At 35.4% G+C, this 15336-nt stretch overlaps 1 protein-coding gene across 7 annotated transcripts in view; it reads right to left on the reverse strand.

Moving 5' to 3' along the window:
• IMMP2L (inner mitochondrial membrane peptidase subunit 2) overlaps window positions 1-15336 on the reverse strand; it is a 949675-nt gene that overhangs the window by 802808 nt on the left and 131531 nt on the right. Inside the window, exon 5 of one of the 7 annotated variants that reach the window (XM_070369547.1) lies at window positions 1097-5492. The exons of the other annotated variants lie outside the window; for them this stretch is intronic. Coding sequence (XP_070225648.1) covers window positions 5417-5492 — 76 coding nt within the window. The 3' untranslated portion in view covers window positions 1097-5416. Of the gene's footprint in view, window positions 1-1096; window positions 5493-15336 lie in introns of those variants that run through there. 7 annotated transcript variants of the gene reach the window in all.

The raw sequence follows: 15336 nt of genomic DNA on the forward strand, positions 1-15336 counted from the left end.
TTTAACATTCAAGTATAATTTATTACTTTTTCCAAAATTCTTTTCATTCATTATTCATAACACACACACAATAATACACAGCACCATAGCTAATATCTAACCTTGAATATTACATTTTCACTTGAATATAGTTTACTAAAGATGCTTTAAAGAAAAAAAGAACTTAAGTGATAAACCTCTAGCTAGAATGACTAAGGGAATAAAAGAGGGAAGATAAGATTAACAAGTACAAGAAATAAAAACAAAGACACTCTACGGATGCTTCTAACACTAAAACAATAAGGGAACATTAAGAATAATTTTCTATCAATATCCTTGATAACTTAAATGAATAAATTGCTTGACAGATGCAAAGTACAAGTGATTCAAAAAGAAGCTCATCATCAATCTCAAAAATTGAATTTGTAACTAAATGTATTCTCACAAAGAAGATTCCAGGACCAGAGACTTCACTGGTAAATTCTATCAAAAATTTAAGGAAGAACTGAGACAAATCCTATACAAACTTGTTCACAAAAAGAGAGAAGAAGGAATACTTCCCAACTTATTTTATGAAGCTACCAAACCCTCCAAAACCAAATGGCATTACAGAAAAAGAAAATCATAGACAACCCATCTTATGGATATAAAGACCTGTATGTAACAAAGTATTACCAAATCCAATCCAGCAATACAACTGATTGCTGAACAACTTGCCAGTTTGAACTGTTGAGACCCACTTACCCAGATTGTTTTTCAGGAATAAATACAACAGTACTATAAAATCTGAGTTGACTGAATACAAGGATGCAGAACTAGGGATACAGAGGAACCAAAGATACAGAAGACCAACTATAAATTATACTTGAATTTTGAATTATTCAGAGGGTCAGTGTCCTTCTTAACTCATGCATTTTCAAGGATCAACTATTTATATATATATATATATTCCTTTATATATATATATATATAAAAAGAAATTACATCATAATCAAGTATGGCTTAGGTAGGAATGCAAGATCGGTTTCACATTCAAAAATCCAATTACAGTAATTCACCATTTTAACAGATTAAAAGATAAGACCATATGACTATCTTGATAGCTGCAGAAGAGCATGTGATAACATTCAATGTTGTTGTCATTGTTTAGGCACTAGGTCATGTCCAATTTTTTTGTGACCCCATGGACTATAGCCATTCAGGCTCCTCTGTCTATAGGATTTTCCAGCAAGAATACTGGAGTGAGTTGTCACTTCCTTCTCCAGGGGATCTTCTTTCAGTACTCATTCCTGATTTTTAAAAAACTCTCAGCAAAGTAGAAACAGAAAGTGTGTTAGTTATCAACTTCTTTCCTGTCAACTCCAAATTTTCCTTCTGCCCTTCACTGTCCTGTATGATACTAAAGCTGTACCCTGTATCTTTTCTTCTTTGCCAGTATCCATAACCTTAAGTTTTATTAGCACAGGGTGCTACAGGAACATTGCTAGAACAGAGGTCTTCTCTTTCTGGTTACAGTATGCTTTATTTTCTTCTTGTTCCTGGGGCACCCAGGGACAATCACCCCTCCAGAAGCTTTAATCAGCACCCCTATGAGCCCACCCTAACGAGTTTCACCATCCCCCAAGTAGTCTCCCCAGCAAGTCTCACAGATGCAACAAACAGCAGTCTCCCAAAGTTTCAGTAGCACCCCCATAAGCATCTTCTCAGTGGATTCTGTCCACCCCTTAGGGGTTGGCTCACTTCCAGCACACACAGGAGGAGCAAGAGAGCAAAGTGAGTTGGAACCAGAAAGAGAAACCCCTTCCTTCTATTCCAAAGAAGGCTTCCTAGTGACACCTACTGACACCTCTACAGGCCATTTCCTAGCAATACGCAAATAAGATCCAGAGAGCAGCCTACCAGATTAAGCAAACTGTGGTACAACCATACAATGCTGTATTTTTCATCAATAAAAACAAATAAGCTATCAAGTCACAGAAACACATGGAAGAACATTAAATGCCTATTATTAATTGAAAGAAACCAGTCTGGAAAGGCTATACGTTTTATGATCCCACCTACATAATATTCTGGCAAAGCAGTACTATTAGAGATAGTAAAAAGACCAGAAGTTGCCAAAGGTTCGAGGGGAGAGAGGAGGGAAGGATGAATAGATGGAGCACAGGGGATTCTTTAGGGAGGTGATATCATTTTGTTCGATACTGTAATGGTACATACATGATATTATGCATCTGTCAAAACCCATAGAACAATATGAAGTGTAAACCTTAACATAAACTATAGACTTGAGTTAATAATATAGTATCAGTATTGGCTCAGTTTTAACAAGTATACTGCATTAATGCAACAACAGTAACAAAAACCCAGTAAACTGTGTAGAGGGAAAGGGGTGTATGGAAGCTCTGTACTTTACACTCTATTTTTCTGTAACCCTAAAGTTGCTTTTGAAAGTACTGCCTGTTGTTTTTAAAAATATATACAGGTACAATTTAAAACTATCACCTAACTTCTGTGTAGTCGACAGTATTCCAAGATGGCCTCCATCTTAGAGGATGCCTGCTCCCTGGGGTAGAGTCTCTGTACTTTCTTCCTCTTGAGTACCACAGGACTATAAATATGATAGGGTTCATTCTCTGTATTAGATGATATTCTATGACAGAGGTAAGAGGATTTTACAGCTATAATTAAGGTTAAAAACCAGCTGACTTTAAGTCTGTCAAAGGAAGATTATTCTGGGCTAAGCAGGGGAGCTCTCAGAAGAGACTTGGCCTTTCCTGAAGGAAGAGCCTCAGAGCCTAGGAGGGATTCTCCTGCTGCCTTTAAGAAAGGGCCTCATAAGAGGGGCCTGTAGCAAAACCCTAAGAGGGCCTCTAGAGACGAAGAGCAGTCTCCAGTCAACAGCTAGCCAAAAAAAAAAATTAGGGCCTCAATCAGACAACCCCAAGAAAATGAATTATTCCAACAATAAGACAAATATGCAAGAAGACCCCAAGAGCCCTCAGCCCAGCCAAGACCTTGAACTCAGCCTGTGAGATCCTAAGCACAGAATCCAACTATTCTGAACCTGAACTCTCGATCCACAGAAACTGTAAGATCCGCTGCTCATGTTGTTCTAAGCCACTATGTTTGTGGTAGCTTGTTACTCGGGGATGGAAACTAACACAGTCTGTTACTCACACACTGACAAATCACCAAAGTCAACAAATTAGACTAAAAGAAGTCATTTGAGGTTTCTGTTTATTCTGAAAAATGAGCTAAATTTCACAGTCATAAAAATGTAAATTACCTTATTTTGCATATGGCTGGCATTTGACATTTTGAAAAGCCAAATTACAATGAGCATATATGACACAACCACAGCCTGTTTAAAAAAAAAAAAAGTGCAAAACCAAGAAAGAATGCAAGAATAAATCCATCAGGAAGCAACTTTTTAAGATGCTACTGAGAATTTTGCAAATGGTTACCAAGTGATAATTTTTTAAAAACATAGACAGGTTGTGCTCCTCTAAAAAATACCAAGAGAAAACAAAAGTTTAAAAAATCTGCAAATAACACATATCGTGAGTCCTGAGTTTCCGAAGGGAGATTTACTATGAGCAATGTTCATGTCTTTCTATGTACCAGTCTTTAGAAAAGTGAGGCCCAGCCTAGTGGAACAAGAGATTAAAAACAAAGAGCCCTTACAACATGATGCAATACATCTTATATCACAGATTCAATATGGTGAAGCTCACCATTTTTTAAAGACATCTATATTCACTGATAGGAAAGGGAATATTAAAAATCTAATATCTGGAGATTTCTTTTGACTTTCCTTTAAAAAAAACTGGAGTATAGCCACTTTACAATATTGTGTTACTGTGTTAGTTTCTGCTATACAACGAAGTGAATCAGTTATATGTATACATATATCCTCTCCCTCTTGAACCTCCCTCTCAAACCCCACCACACACAGTCTAGGTACCACAGAGAACGAAACTGAGCTCCCTGTGATATATAGCAGGTTCCCACTAGCTGTCTGTTTTAGACATGGTAGTGTATACATGTCAATGCCAACCTCTCAATTCATCCCACCTCCCTAACCCCCTACTCCATGTCTACACATCTGTTCTCTCCATCTGCATCTCTATTCCTGCCCTACAAATGACTTTCCTCAATGGATAAAAAGGATATTTCATTTTACTGTTTATTTTCTTATCAAATTATAGTTTAAAATATTAGTCTCATAGATCAAATTTTATTTTTCTTTCAGCTTTATCATTCTATGATTTGGAATAAATTTAGACTATATCAGACTATCTCATTAACATTTAAAAATAATGTTAAGAGAGGTTTATAGAAAATGTTTAGCACAAACAGCATTAAAAAATCAGTGAAGGGGAATGTGATTGAGGGTAAAAAATGAAACACTGGTCATATTTCAATAAGCTAAACCTGAAGAATATTGACTAACTATAAACAAGAAGGTTCATGGTCAATTAAGGCTTAGAACTGATTAAGAAAAATTACTGGAGTTCCTAGTTTCAATTTTATTTAAAAGCTATTCTACATAGCATTATGAATCAACTCTATTTCAATTTTAAATTTTTTAAAACAGTCTGATGAATGGAAAAACAAAATGTGGTATATTTATACAAGAGAATATTGCTGTTGTTTGTTGTTTAGTCACTCAGTTCTGTTCAGTCGCTCAGTCGTGTCCGACTCTTTGCGACCCCATGAATCGCAGCACGCCAGGCTTCCCTGTCCATCACCAACTCCCAGAGTTCACTCAGACTCACGTCCATCGAGTCGATGATGCCATCCAGCCATCTCATCCGCTGTCGTCCCCTTCTCCTCCTGCCCCCAATCCCTCCCAGCATCAGAGTCTTTTCCAATGAGTCAACTCTTCACATGAAGTGGCCAAAGTACTGGAGTTTCAACTTTAGCATCATTCCCTCCAAAGGAATCCCAGGGCTGATCTCCTTCAGAATGGACTGGTTGGATCTCCTTGCAGTTCGAGGGATTCTCAAGAGTCTTCTCCAACACCACAGTTCAAAAGCATCAATTCTTCGGCACTCAGCTTCCTTCACAGTCCAACTCTCACATCCATACATGACCACTGGAAAAACCATAGCCTTGAAAGTCACGCTTAAATCTTTTGCAAACCTATGGACTGTAGCCCACCAGGCTCTTGTGTCCAAGAGATTCTCCGGGCAAGAAATCTAGAGTGGGTTGCCATTTCCTTCTCAAGGGGATCTTTCCAAACCCAGGACTGAACATGCACTTCCTTCACTGGCAGGCAGATTCTCTACCACTGAGTCACAAGGGAAACTTTACAATATAATATTCAAACTTAAAAAGAAATAAAGCACTAATACAAAGATAAGTCTTGAAAAAATTATATTAAAATGTAAAAGAAGTCAAGAAACAAAAGTCCATGTGCTGTATTATTTCATTTTTATGAAATATTTGGAATACCTGCATCCATTTTGAATATGGGAGATTTCTTCAGTGATGTTGAAAATGTTTTGAAACTAAACAGAGGTAAAACAACATTGTGAATGTCAATGATTATATACTTCAAAGCAGTTAATTTTATATTATTTAAATTTTACCTCAATTAAAAAAGTCAATCCAGTAAATCTAAATATTAATTACAATTATTACATGCAGATGTACAGAAAACATCTATTCCCAATTTCTATCAACACTCAGCTGTTCAAATAAAATTCACCAGCACATGAATAGAAAATTATTAATTATTCCACTTAAATACACACTGAAATTTTATACACAAATCTTGAAAGGTCACCTGTACACTGCATTAATAACTATGAAAATGTTCCATTCTACATGAGGCATATAATGAATAAAATTTGCAAAGTTTCAGAAAATTGTATGTAATGATAAGCCATAGACGTGGTTCCTAGAATTCTACTAAGCAATATTCATGTTTCCCCTTTTCTTTGACCAATTTAAATATTCATTAATTACTGTCAAATGCCAAGTCATAGCAAAACAAGATCTAGCCCAAATCTTGGAATCTTGTTTGGAGCACTTGAATTAGTAAACTAATCAGCCAAAAATAATATTAAACACATCAACCAAATATTACACTTGCCCTCTGTCTTTGGAAATGTTCTATTAAGTTTCTAAAGAAAAATATAAAATGCTTCATACAAAAAGGCTTTAACCACTACTTTGAAAACACATTTCAGCCCATAATATTTTAATACTTCTGATTCAAGATAATTTTCCAGCAAGACAATATCCCCATCAGAAGAAACACTTCTTTCAGCTTAAATTTAAATAGATTTTCAAATATAAATCTTGTTTATAATTATGAGAATTCCCTACTTTGCTCAATAGGCAGTATCATGTAATCAAGAATTCAGGTTACAATGGAGAGTTTATATCTAAATAAACCAAGTAAAGCTGAATATGATACATCAATACATAGTATCTTTAACAGGGTTACATGAGCACTAATTTTACATAAAATAATAATAAAGATGCTAGACCTATACTATCCAACACAGTACATTAGTCACAAATATCTCCTTAACTTTAAAGTATAAAATTAAAGATTCATTTCTCTGGGGCACTAATCATATTTCAAGTATTCAACAGGCACATATGACTAGTGGCAACCATATTGGATGGCAGATTTCCTTCACCATAGACACAGCACTACAGAATCCACAGAGGTGATTTTACCATAAATTTGCTTCATGAAGCTTAGGCTTCAGGGTTATTTTCTCATGTCAAATGGTGTGAGTCATAGCAGGCACTTTGAGGTTCCAACAAAGAGGAGAGAGAATTGGTGACACATTCAATTTGGGTTTAGTAGGATGTATGTATGTGGTTCTCACTCATTTCCATGTGTAATTAATTATTCCACTGTAGGACTACCTTCTAGTAATACCCCTTTTTTACCCATTGCACCAACTACCTGGAGTCATGAAATGAAAGTTTAGAGACAGAGGTCAAGGAGACATATGATGTGTCCCATGGAAACTAGAACTACAGGTAGGTGGTAAGTCGGGGAGGAAGTCTGAAATATACACAGCTAAAAGACAGTCTGGGGTAAATTCTTCCAATCATGATATAGGAAATAGTATAAGCAGATAATTCAGTCTTTAGCCAATGCCTAGTAAATCAAGCATTTTCTTTTATTAGGAATATATTTGATAACTCTTATGTAATTATAAATGCAGCACACATTTCCTTTTTCATTTTTGTAGGACTCTTGAAATAGAATTTCTCAAACTCTCTTTGTACAGCACAAACATGTAGCATAAGCATACCACAGGAAGAGACAATCAAAGACTACATATCCTATAGGTGTCAATTTTTAAATTTTAGTAGTTTTAAAGTATGATCAGGAATTCAAAAATTTGGCCATCTTTTTAAAAACATGTCATCCATTTTCTTTTCTCATTGTAAGTATTAAACTTGTATACATTAATCTGTAGTTGCAATTTTGCATTTTTTTCTCAAAACATGTTTAAATTTCAGATCCGCAACAAAGCCTTCATGCCTCTGAAACTAGGAAATTTTGTCTTGATCTAAGTATTTACCAATTAGCAATATCTACATTTTTGTTTCTTCATTCCAGGAGTCACAGCATTTAATAACTCAGTTACATCACTGTCACTGAATCCCAGGATTTAAAAAGGTCAATTTGAAAAACGTGTGTCCCATCCACTCTGGACCTTTTCTGGTATCTCTTCAACCGTCAATACCAAAAAAAAGCAAAAACAGAAACATCATTATATCTCACTGGCATTCAACAAACATCATTTCTGGTAACTAGGTTACATTGAGTTCCTTTAAACTTTGTACTGCTTATACCAGTGAAATTCTTCATACAATTAGAGTTATGGCTATTCAAATGACTAGGACTTTTCTTTTAGTACTCAATATATTGAAACAAATGCTGGCCTGAAAATATCAAATCATTGAAAATAAAAAACAAAAATTTCAATCATCTAATTACCTTTACAAAATGTTCTAAATTGTACCAACATTAGTAAAACCACCTTTATATATTATGAAAAAGCACTTGCAGTATAAATTAAAAAATGCCCAACAGCTAAATGCCATTTATGCAAATATTCCCTAGGTTACATGTTATTTATCTTTCATTTCCTACCCTTTACACTTCATTAAGCCATACTTCAAATAACCTAAGTTCTAATTATTGCATTGCAAAGATTCACAACCTGAAATCACATCAAATAAATTGTAAATCAAACTTCTCAAAGCCATAGCCATAGGTGGAAATCAAATGAAATGCCTAATATCAAATAAATGGCTAGTTTAAATGCATTACATTTATACAATTGCCTGGGCACATTTATTTCAAAGTGTTTTTGTTGCTGTCTCCACGGCTGTAGAATAAAAATTAGAGAATATGTTAAAACATTAGAACACTTCTTAAACTAAGAGGAATGGGAGGAAAGAGAAAAGTTAGCCCTCTTAACAAAAAAAAAAAAAAAATCTTCTATAATCCTAAAGACAAAAGATGGTGGTGTCCAGAGGCGGGAAATTTGGAAAACTCAGCAGTGGCCATACGACTGGAAAAGGTCAGTTTTCATTCCAATCCCTAAGAGAGGCAATGCCAAAGAATGATCAAACTACCGCACAATTGCACTCATCTCACACGCTAGTAAAGTAATGCTCAAAATTCTCCAAGCCAGGCTTCAACAATACATGAACCATGAACTTCCAGATGTTCAAGCTGGTTTTAGAAAAGGCAGAGGAACAAGACATTGCCAACATCTGCTGGATCATGGAAAAAGCAAGAGAGTTCCAGAAAAACATCTATTTCTGCTTTATTGACTATGCCAGAGCCTTTGTCTGTGTGGATCACAATAAACTGTGGAAAATTCTGAAAGAGATGGGAATACCAGACCACCTGACCTGCCTCCTGAGAAGTCTGTATGCAGGTCAGGAAGCAACAGTTAGAACTGGACATGGAACAGCAGACTGGTTCCAAATAGGAAAAGCAATACATCAAGGTTGTATATTGTCACCCTGTTTATTTAACTTAAATGCAGAGTACATCATGAGAAACGTTGGGCTGGATGAAGCGCAAGCTGGAATCAAGATTGCCGGGAGAAATATCAATAACCTCAGATATGCAGATGACACCACCCTTATGGCAGAAAGTGAAGAAGAACTAAAGAGCCTCTTGATGAAAGTGAAGAGGAGAGTGAAAAAGTTGGCTTAAAGCTCAACATTCAGAAAACAAAGATCATGGCATCCAGTCCTATCACTTTATAGCAAATAGACGGGGAAACAGTGTCAGACTATTTTGGGGGGCTCCAAAATCACTGCAGATGGTGACTGCAGCCATGAAATTAAAAGATGCTTACTCCTTGGGAGGAAAGTTATAACAAACCTAGACAGCATACTAAAAAGCAGAGACATTCTTTTGCCATCAAAGGTCCATATAGCCAAGGCTATGGTTTTTCCAGTAGTCATGTATGGATGTGAGAGTTGGACTACAAAGAAGGCTGAGCACCAAAGAATTGATGCCTTTGAACTGTGGTGTTGGAGAAGACTCTTGAGAGCCCCTTGGATGGCAAGGAGATCCAACCAGTCCATCCTAGGGGAGATCAGTCCTGGGTGTTCATTGGAAAGACTGATGTTTGAAGCGAAACTCCAGTACTTTGGCCACCTGATGCAAAGACCTGACTCATTTGAAAGGACTCTGATGCTGGGAAAGATGGAATGCAGGAGGAGAAGGGGACGACAGAGGTTGAGATGGTTGGATGGCATCACCGACTCAGTGGACATGACTTTGAGTAAACTCTGGGAGTTGGTGATGGACAGGGAGGCCTGGCATGCTGTAGTCCATGGGGTCGCAAAGAGTTGGACACGACTGAGCAACTGAATGGAACGGAACTGAACTGAGAGGCCGCAGGGAGGGAAGTATGAGGAGTCACTGAGTTACTATTTAACAAGTACAGACTTTCAGTGTGGAAAAGATGAAAAATTCTGGAGATGGATGTGGGTGACGGTGGTACAACAAGGAGAATACATTTAAGGTACTGAAAATGGTTAAAATAATACATTCTATGTTATGCATATTTTCCTACAATAAAAATAGTTCTAAAGTAATTACACTTCAATTTTTATATACACATATTTTTTCTTCTCTGAGATACAGCCTAAATTGGAAAGTACTTCATTGTAAGTAACAGCAACTAAGCACCTAAGTTGTCCCAGGTCATAGCTAATAAAATGGAGAAAATCAGTTTCCTGACTTCTAGCTCCATGAACTTTGTTCTGTAATATTATGCAAATTGAGAGATCACAGAAGAAATTCCTGACTTCTGTGACCAAGAACAGTTCTTTTAAAACAAATAAAAAACTACCTGTAGAAGCAGAGACACAAGTGAATCTTTATTAAAGTAAGAGAGCGCTAAATATACAGATGACTGCACTGAGCATGAAGAGTTGATGGGTAGGGCAGGTGTCAATGATAAACCAGGTCCAGTGTTTCAGTTGTGAAAAGAAAAGAATTATGTCCCCACCACAAATACCCAATCAACTTAGATCATGTATACCACCATGTTTCATTTTCTACAAAAACTATTGAAAAACTTTAAGAGGCATGATTGCTTTTAAAGTGAGCTCTGACTCATTAGAATTTAATGTTTACAAATCTAAGTACTAGTTTTAGAATCTGATTTACATTAAGATACTTTCTACTCACAGTATCTCCAGAATCTTATACAATGTTATATAGTCAGTGCACAATAAATACATTTTTAAGTAGCAGGAAGGGAAGGAGAAAGGGAAGGAGAGAAATAAGGAAGAGAGAAAAGGTAGGTGGGGTGGGGGTTGGGTGGTGTACATTCTAACAAACCATCAGCTAATATTCAGCCTTTATGCAAAAGAGAGGTTAGAGACTAGAAATAGTGATAAATTGAAGATCGGTTCCCAAACTATGTTCTACTATTTTATAGATTTTAATGGTGATTTCTTTTTCTATTGGCTAAAGTTCAGAATTTAAACATATTAGTGATGGATACAAAGTACATGATTAATTCATTATACCTGCACAACCCTATATGATGTATAACTACACTATTAAAACTGTATTTTTAAATACAAAGACTCTTAATACAAAGTGATTTTATACATTCCAAAATATTTTTCTCCATTATACAATTAAAACTTTGTATTTACATCAATGTTTTATAATAGATTATTTTAAAAGCCCAGTATTTTTAGCTAGCTCAATCACAAAAGCAAAATACTTGAAACAAATGCCATATTTCAACTTTACAACCTTTGTAAAGATATGCGTTTATTTGGGTCATAGAATTATGTCACTCTTGCTGACAACCAGGCAAAAATCTGTCAAGTGACTTTCAGGTTTATATGGTCCAATACCATTATAAGCAATTACAAGATTTAATGGCCGCTACCTGTGTGTCCTTCTGGCATTGCCCTAAATTCGTGTCATAAGTCATCTCATGAAGTCGTTTTAGCTTTCCTGCATCAGCTGCCCTCTCAGGTTTTACAGCTGTCATTCTTAAGATCATTTCACACAACAATCTGTCGCCTTCCTATGTTTTCCAGTTAAACATTTACATACGTTGACTCCTTAAAGATGTCATGTTTTGGCAAAACTTACCAAGGAACAGAAAAAAAAAATCAGAAAAATTGTTTGCCATGAGGTGTGATGGTAAAAGCTGACTGGGAATGGACATGAGGGAACTTTCTGAGGTGATGGTAATGTTATCTTGATAGAAGTTTGTGTTAACAGGCACAAGCATCTGTCAAAATTAGCAAACATTCACTTAAGACTACGCATGTCCATCGTACTTCAATTTACCTCAAGAAGAAAAAAAAAATGGAAACTATTACTGAATTCTAGATGATGATATGCATGCTAAAGCATTTACCTTTAAATGTATCATAAGATAGATGGAATAGAGGGATGAATAAAGGGACAAACAAATGGACCAGATACTTGACAAATTGATACTTGACAGATAATTGACAAATGTTTGCCCCCCCACAGTGGATCAGCAGTAAAGAATCCACCTGCATTGCACGAGACACAGGTTTGATCCCAGGGTCAGGAAGATCCTCTGGAAGGAAACGGCAACCCACCCCAGTATGCTTGGGGACATAGAACCTTGGCGGGCTGCAGTCCCTGGAGTCAGACACAACTGAGCAACTAAACAATGACAACAACAATTGCTAAAATGAGTGGTAGGTAAACTGGTATTCACCAAATTTCTTTCAACTTCCTTATGTATAAAAACTTCCATAATAAAATGTTTTCAAATTCAGAATGTCATTATTCATAACCCTTTTTACTTTATTTTTTTTGTTTGTTTTTACACGTCTGTTTATTAAACAAGAACTCCTTCATGACAATTCAATATTTATTAGCGATTAGTGTTGAGAAAATTATTTCCCTCTACATACAAAAATACAGATTTGAACACTATGAAAACAATCAGGACAAGTACCGTGAAAAAATTGGTCCAAAACTCACTGGGTAAAGAAAGAGGAATCAGCAAGTGTTCCCAAAGACAATGAACTATGATGGTAGTTGCTCATTTACTTGAATGCTTCAGATATTTATATAAATTGATCTGAATAGCTAAACCTGGCTAAAAATTTTGTTAAATTAATTAAAAGTATAACGTATTCACCCATTCTTTCATTCATTCTGCAAATACTTGTCAATCACCTTCTATGTACTAGATGTCGCCAAGTCCTAAAGAAGGAAGACAACTTAACTGTAATACATCATCATTTTTACTGTTTCAGGAATATGGCTGGAAGGACATTTTCTGGACCATGAAGGATAAGCGAAATTTTTCCAGATAGAGGAAGTTGATTCTAAACTATAGGAAAATGTGTACATAAGCATATAATACAAAAACTATTTTATAGCAAAAAGTAACACATTTATGGTAGTTGCTTCTTAAATATATCAAGATATTTAAAATAAATATATATATATATATAAAAGACTCTTCTTTTACTATCTAATATACTTCAATTGAAAAACTCTTCAATCTTTTCAGTCTCCAATAGAATCTAGGCATCTCTTGTTACCATTCAACCCAAGCTGCAAATAATGAATTTTAAATAATTGAAAGTATGTTGCTGTTTAGTCGCTAAGTCAGGTCTCACTCTTTTTTATGACCTCATGGACTGTAGCCCGCCAGGCTCCTGTGTCCATGGGATTTCTCAGACAAGAATACTGGAGTGGGTAGCCATCTCCTTTTCCAGGGGATTTTCCTGACCCAGGGATCAAATTTCCTGCTTGGCAGGCAGATTCTTTCACTGAGCCACTTGGGAAACCTAACTGAAAATATATCACATCTGATTTTACTACTTCATAGGGATTTTTTTTTCCATTACAAATTTTACCTGGAACTCACTACATGAAACACTTGCTCTAAAGTCTTAAAATTCCAAGAGTATATATTCTGAAATCAGAAAGGTTTCCTAGACCAGGCAGCAAATGAAAATGTAACTATCTCACACAGCAACTTGGCCCACTATAAAATGCACAAAGGACAAACATCAAAGTACTGTCTAGATTGTATATAATCTACTTAGGTATTTTAAATATTTTAAACCTTTTTTAAGGCAAATGGATAGTCACATTACCTTTAAAGAGCACTCTGCCTCTCTAACCAACTCTAACAAAATTCTAGCATATGTGGGTTTACTTCAATGTATCATATCTACAAAATGTAGGTATCACTAAAATACTCACATGTTTAAGGAGAATTAAATGATATTTTGTTTAGAAATAAATGCAGTTAGTGCTTACTGCTCAGTAAATAGCAATTAATAATAAAAAAATGTTTATCCATACATACTCATGCAATTCCACAGGCACTTTTTAATCTGGGTCATGAACTAGAGTAAATGTAAACCAGAATTCATTATATCTTTTAGGTTTAGCTACAAAGTCCCAATTCTCAGTTTTACTGCATTACTGACCACTTCAGAGTCATAATAGTTTTTCATTTGCTCCCTTTCAGATCCAAACTCCTTACTTCACTGCTCACCCAAGACTGGCACTCTTTACAGAGTTCACTAGCAAAGACCTTAAAATTCTTTTATCATTTATCCGTTAGTGGCCGAGAATAGAAATATCACTGGACCTTCACCTCAAATAATCCTCTAAAAAAATACTGAGTGACTGAGTTGGGCCAGAAGTTCAGACTCAAGATGCTTTATAATTTGTTTCAAACCATTTTCTATAGGTTCCTTCAAATGATCCCCGGGCTGAATGAGATATTTTTGTTCTTAGGGAAAAAGTTAGGTAGGAAAAGTAATATGGAGAGTTCTTAAGACTGAACACTGCATTATTAAAGGAGAGGCAGAATATTCAGAGAGTCTAAAGAAAAGAGATATCTAGGATAAAAAAAATGAAACAGAAAGCCTGATTTCATCCTTTAGTACATATAATAATGACTCACACTATTTAATAAAAAAAACTACATTGTCACTTGGAGACAGAAAAAGATCTTTTCTATTGATGAGCTTATTAATCTCCATGCTTTATTTCCACTAGGAAAAAAATAATCTTCATATTTACCATTAAATTACAAATCTACCCCAACATATCAAATATTTCAAAACAGTTAAATTTTCCTTCATACCCTAAGAGCAAAGACAGAACCTAAGGCTTAGTTGTATTAGGCAAGTCCATAACATTGACATTTTCTTCTCATGAAATATGTTTAATTTAAGATATAGGAATGAATCTTTTTTGCTAGAATATTATATTTACTTAAAACCTAAATGCTATCAAAGCTGACTTGTATTTTTTCATCTTTCATGATATGCTCTTGACACAAGTGTTGGCTATGAGGATCCACTCTGCCTGCACTCCTCATTGGCTAAGACTCTGCAGCAGGTTGTACACATGTGAACACACTGCTTTTTCTCATGTGCAGTACGCTGAGAGTGACTCTTTCTTCCCTGATCTTATATTTCAGTCTTAATGAAAATGATAGGGCAATGAGGACCTTATTTAGCAAATAAGTTAGTTTGCCTTCCTTGTCTACATAAAAAAAAAAATAGATGCTTAATTTCTTATCTAGGTGAGAAAGACATGGGCAGTAGAAAAATGAATACTGAAAATAAACATCAAAAAGAAATAAGGTTTCAACAGTAATTTTTTAAAGTAGTAAGGACTAGGAGGAAAACAATTTAATACGAAAATTTTTCATGTGTAAAATTACTGAGGTGAATCCCTACAGTCCTAAAAATACCTTCACAAAATGATTCATATGTGAAATAAACAAATAACTTCAAAAAGAAACTTTTGGTAAAAGGAGTAAAATCTTCATTTAAAACATTTTAAAAACTACTCTG

This window comes from Bos mutus, chromosome 4 (assembly GCF_027580195.1).
Source record: "Bos mutus isolate GX-2022 chromosome 4, NWIPB_WYAK_1.1, whole genome shotgun sequence".
NCBI classification, from domain to species: Eukaryota; Metazoa; Chordata; class Mammalia; order Artiodactyla; family Bovidae; genus Bos; species Bos mutus.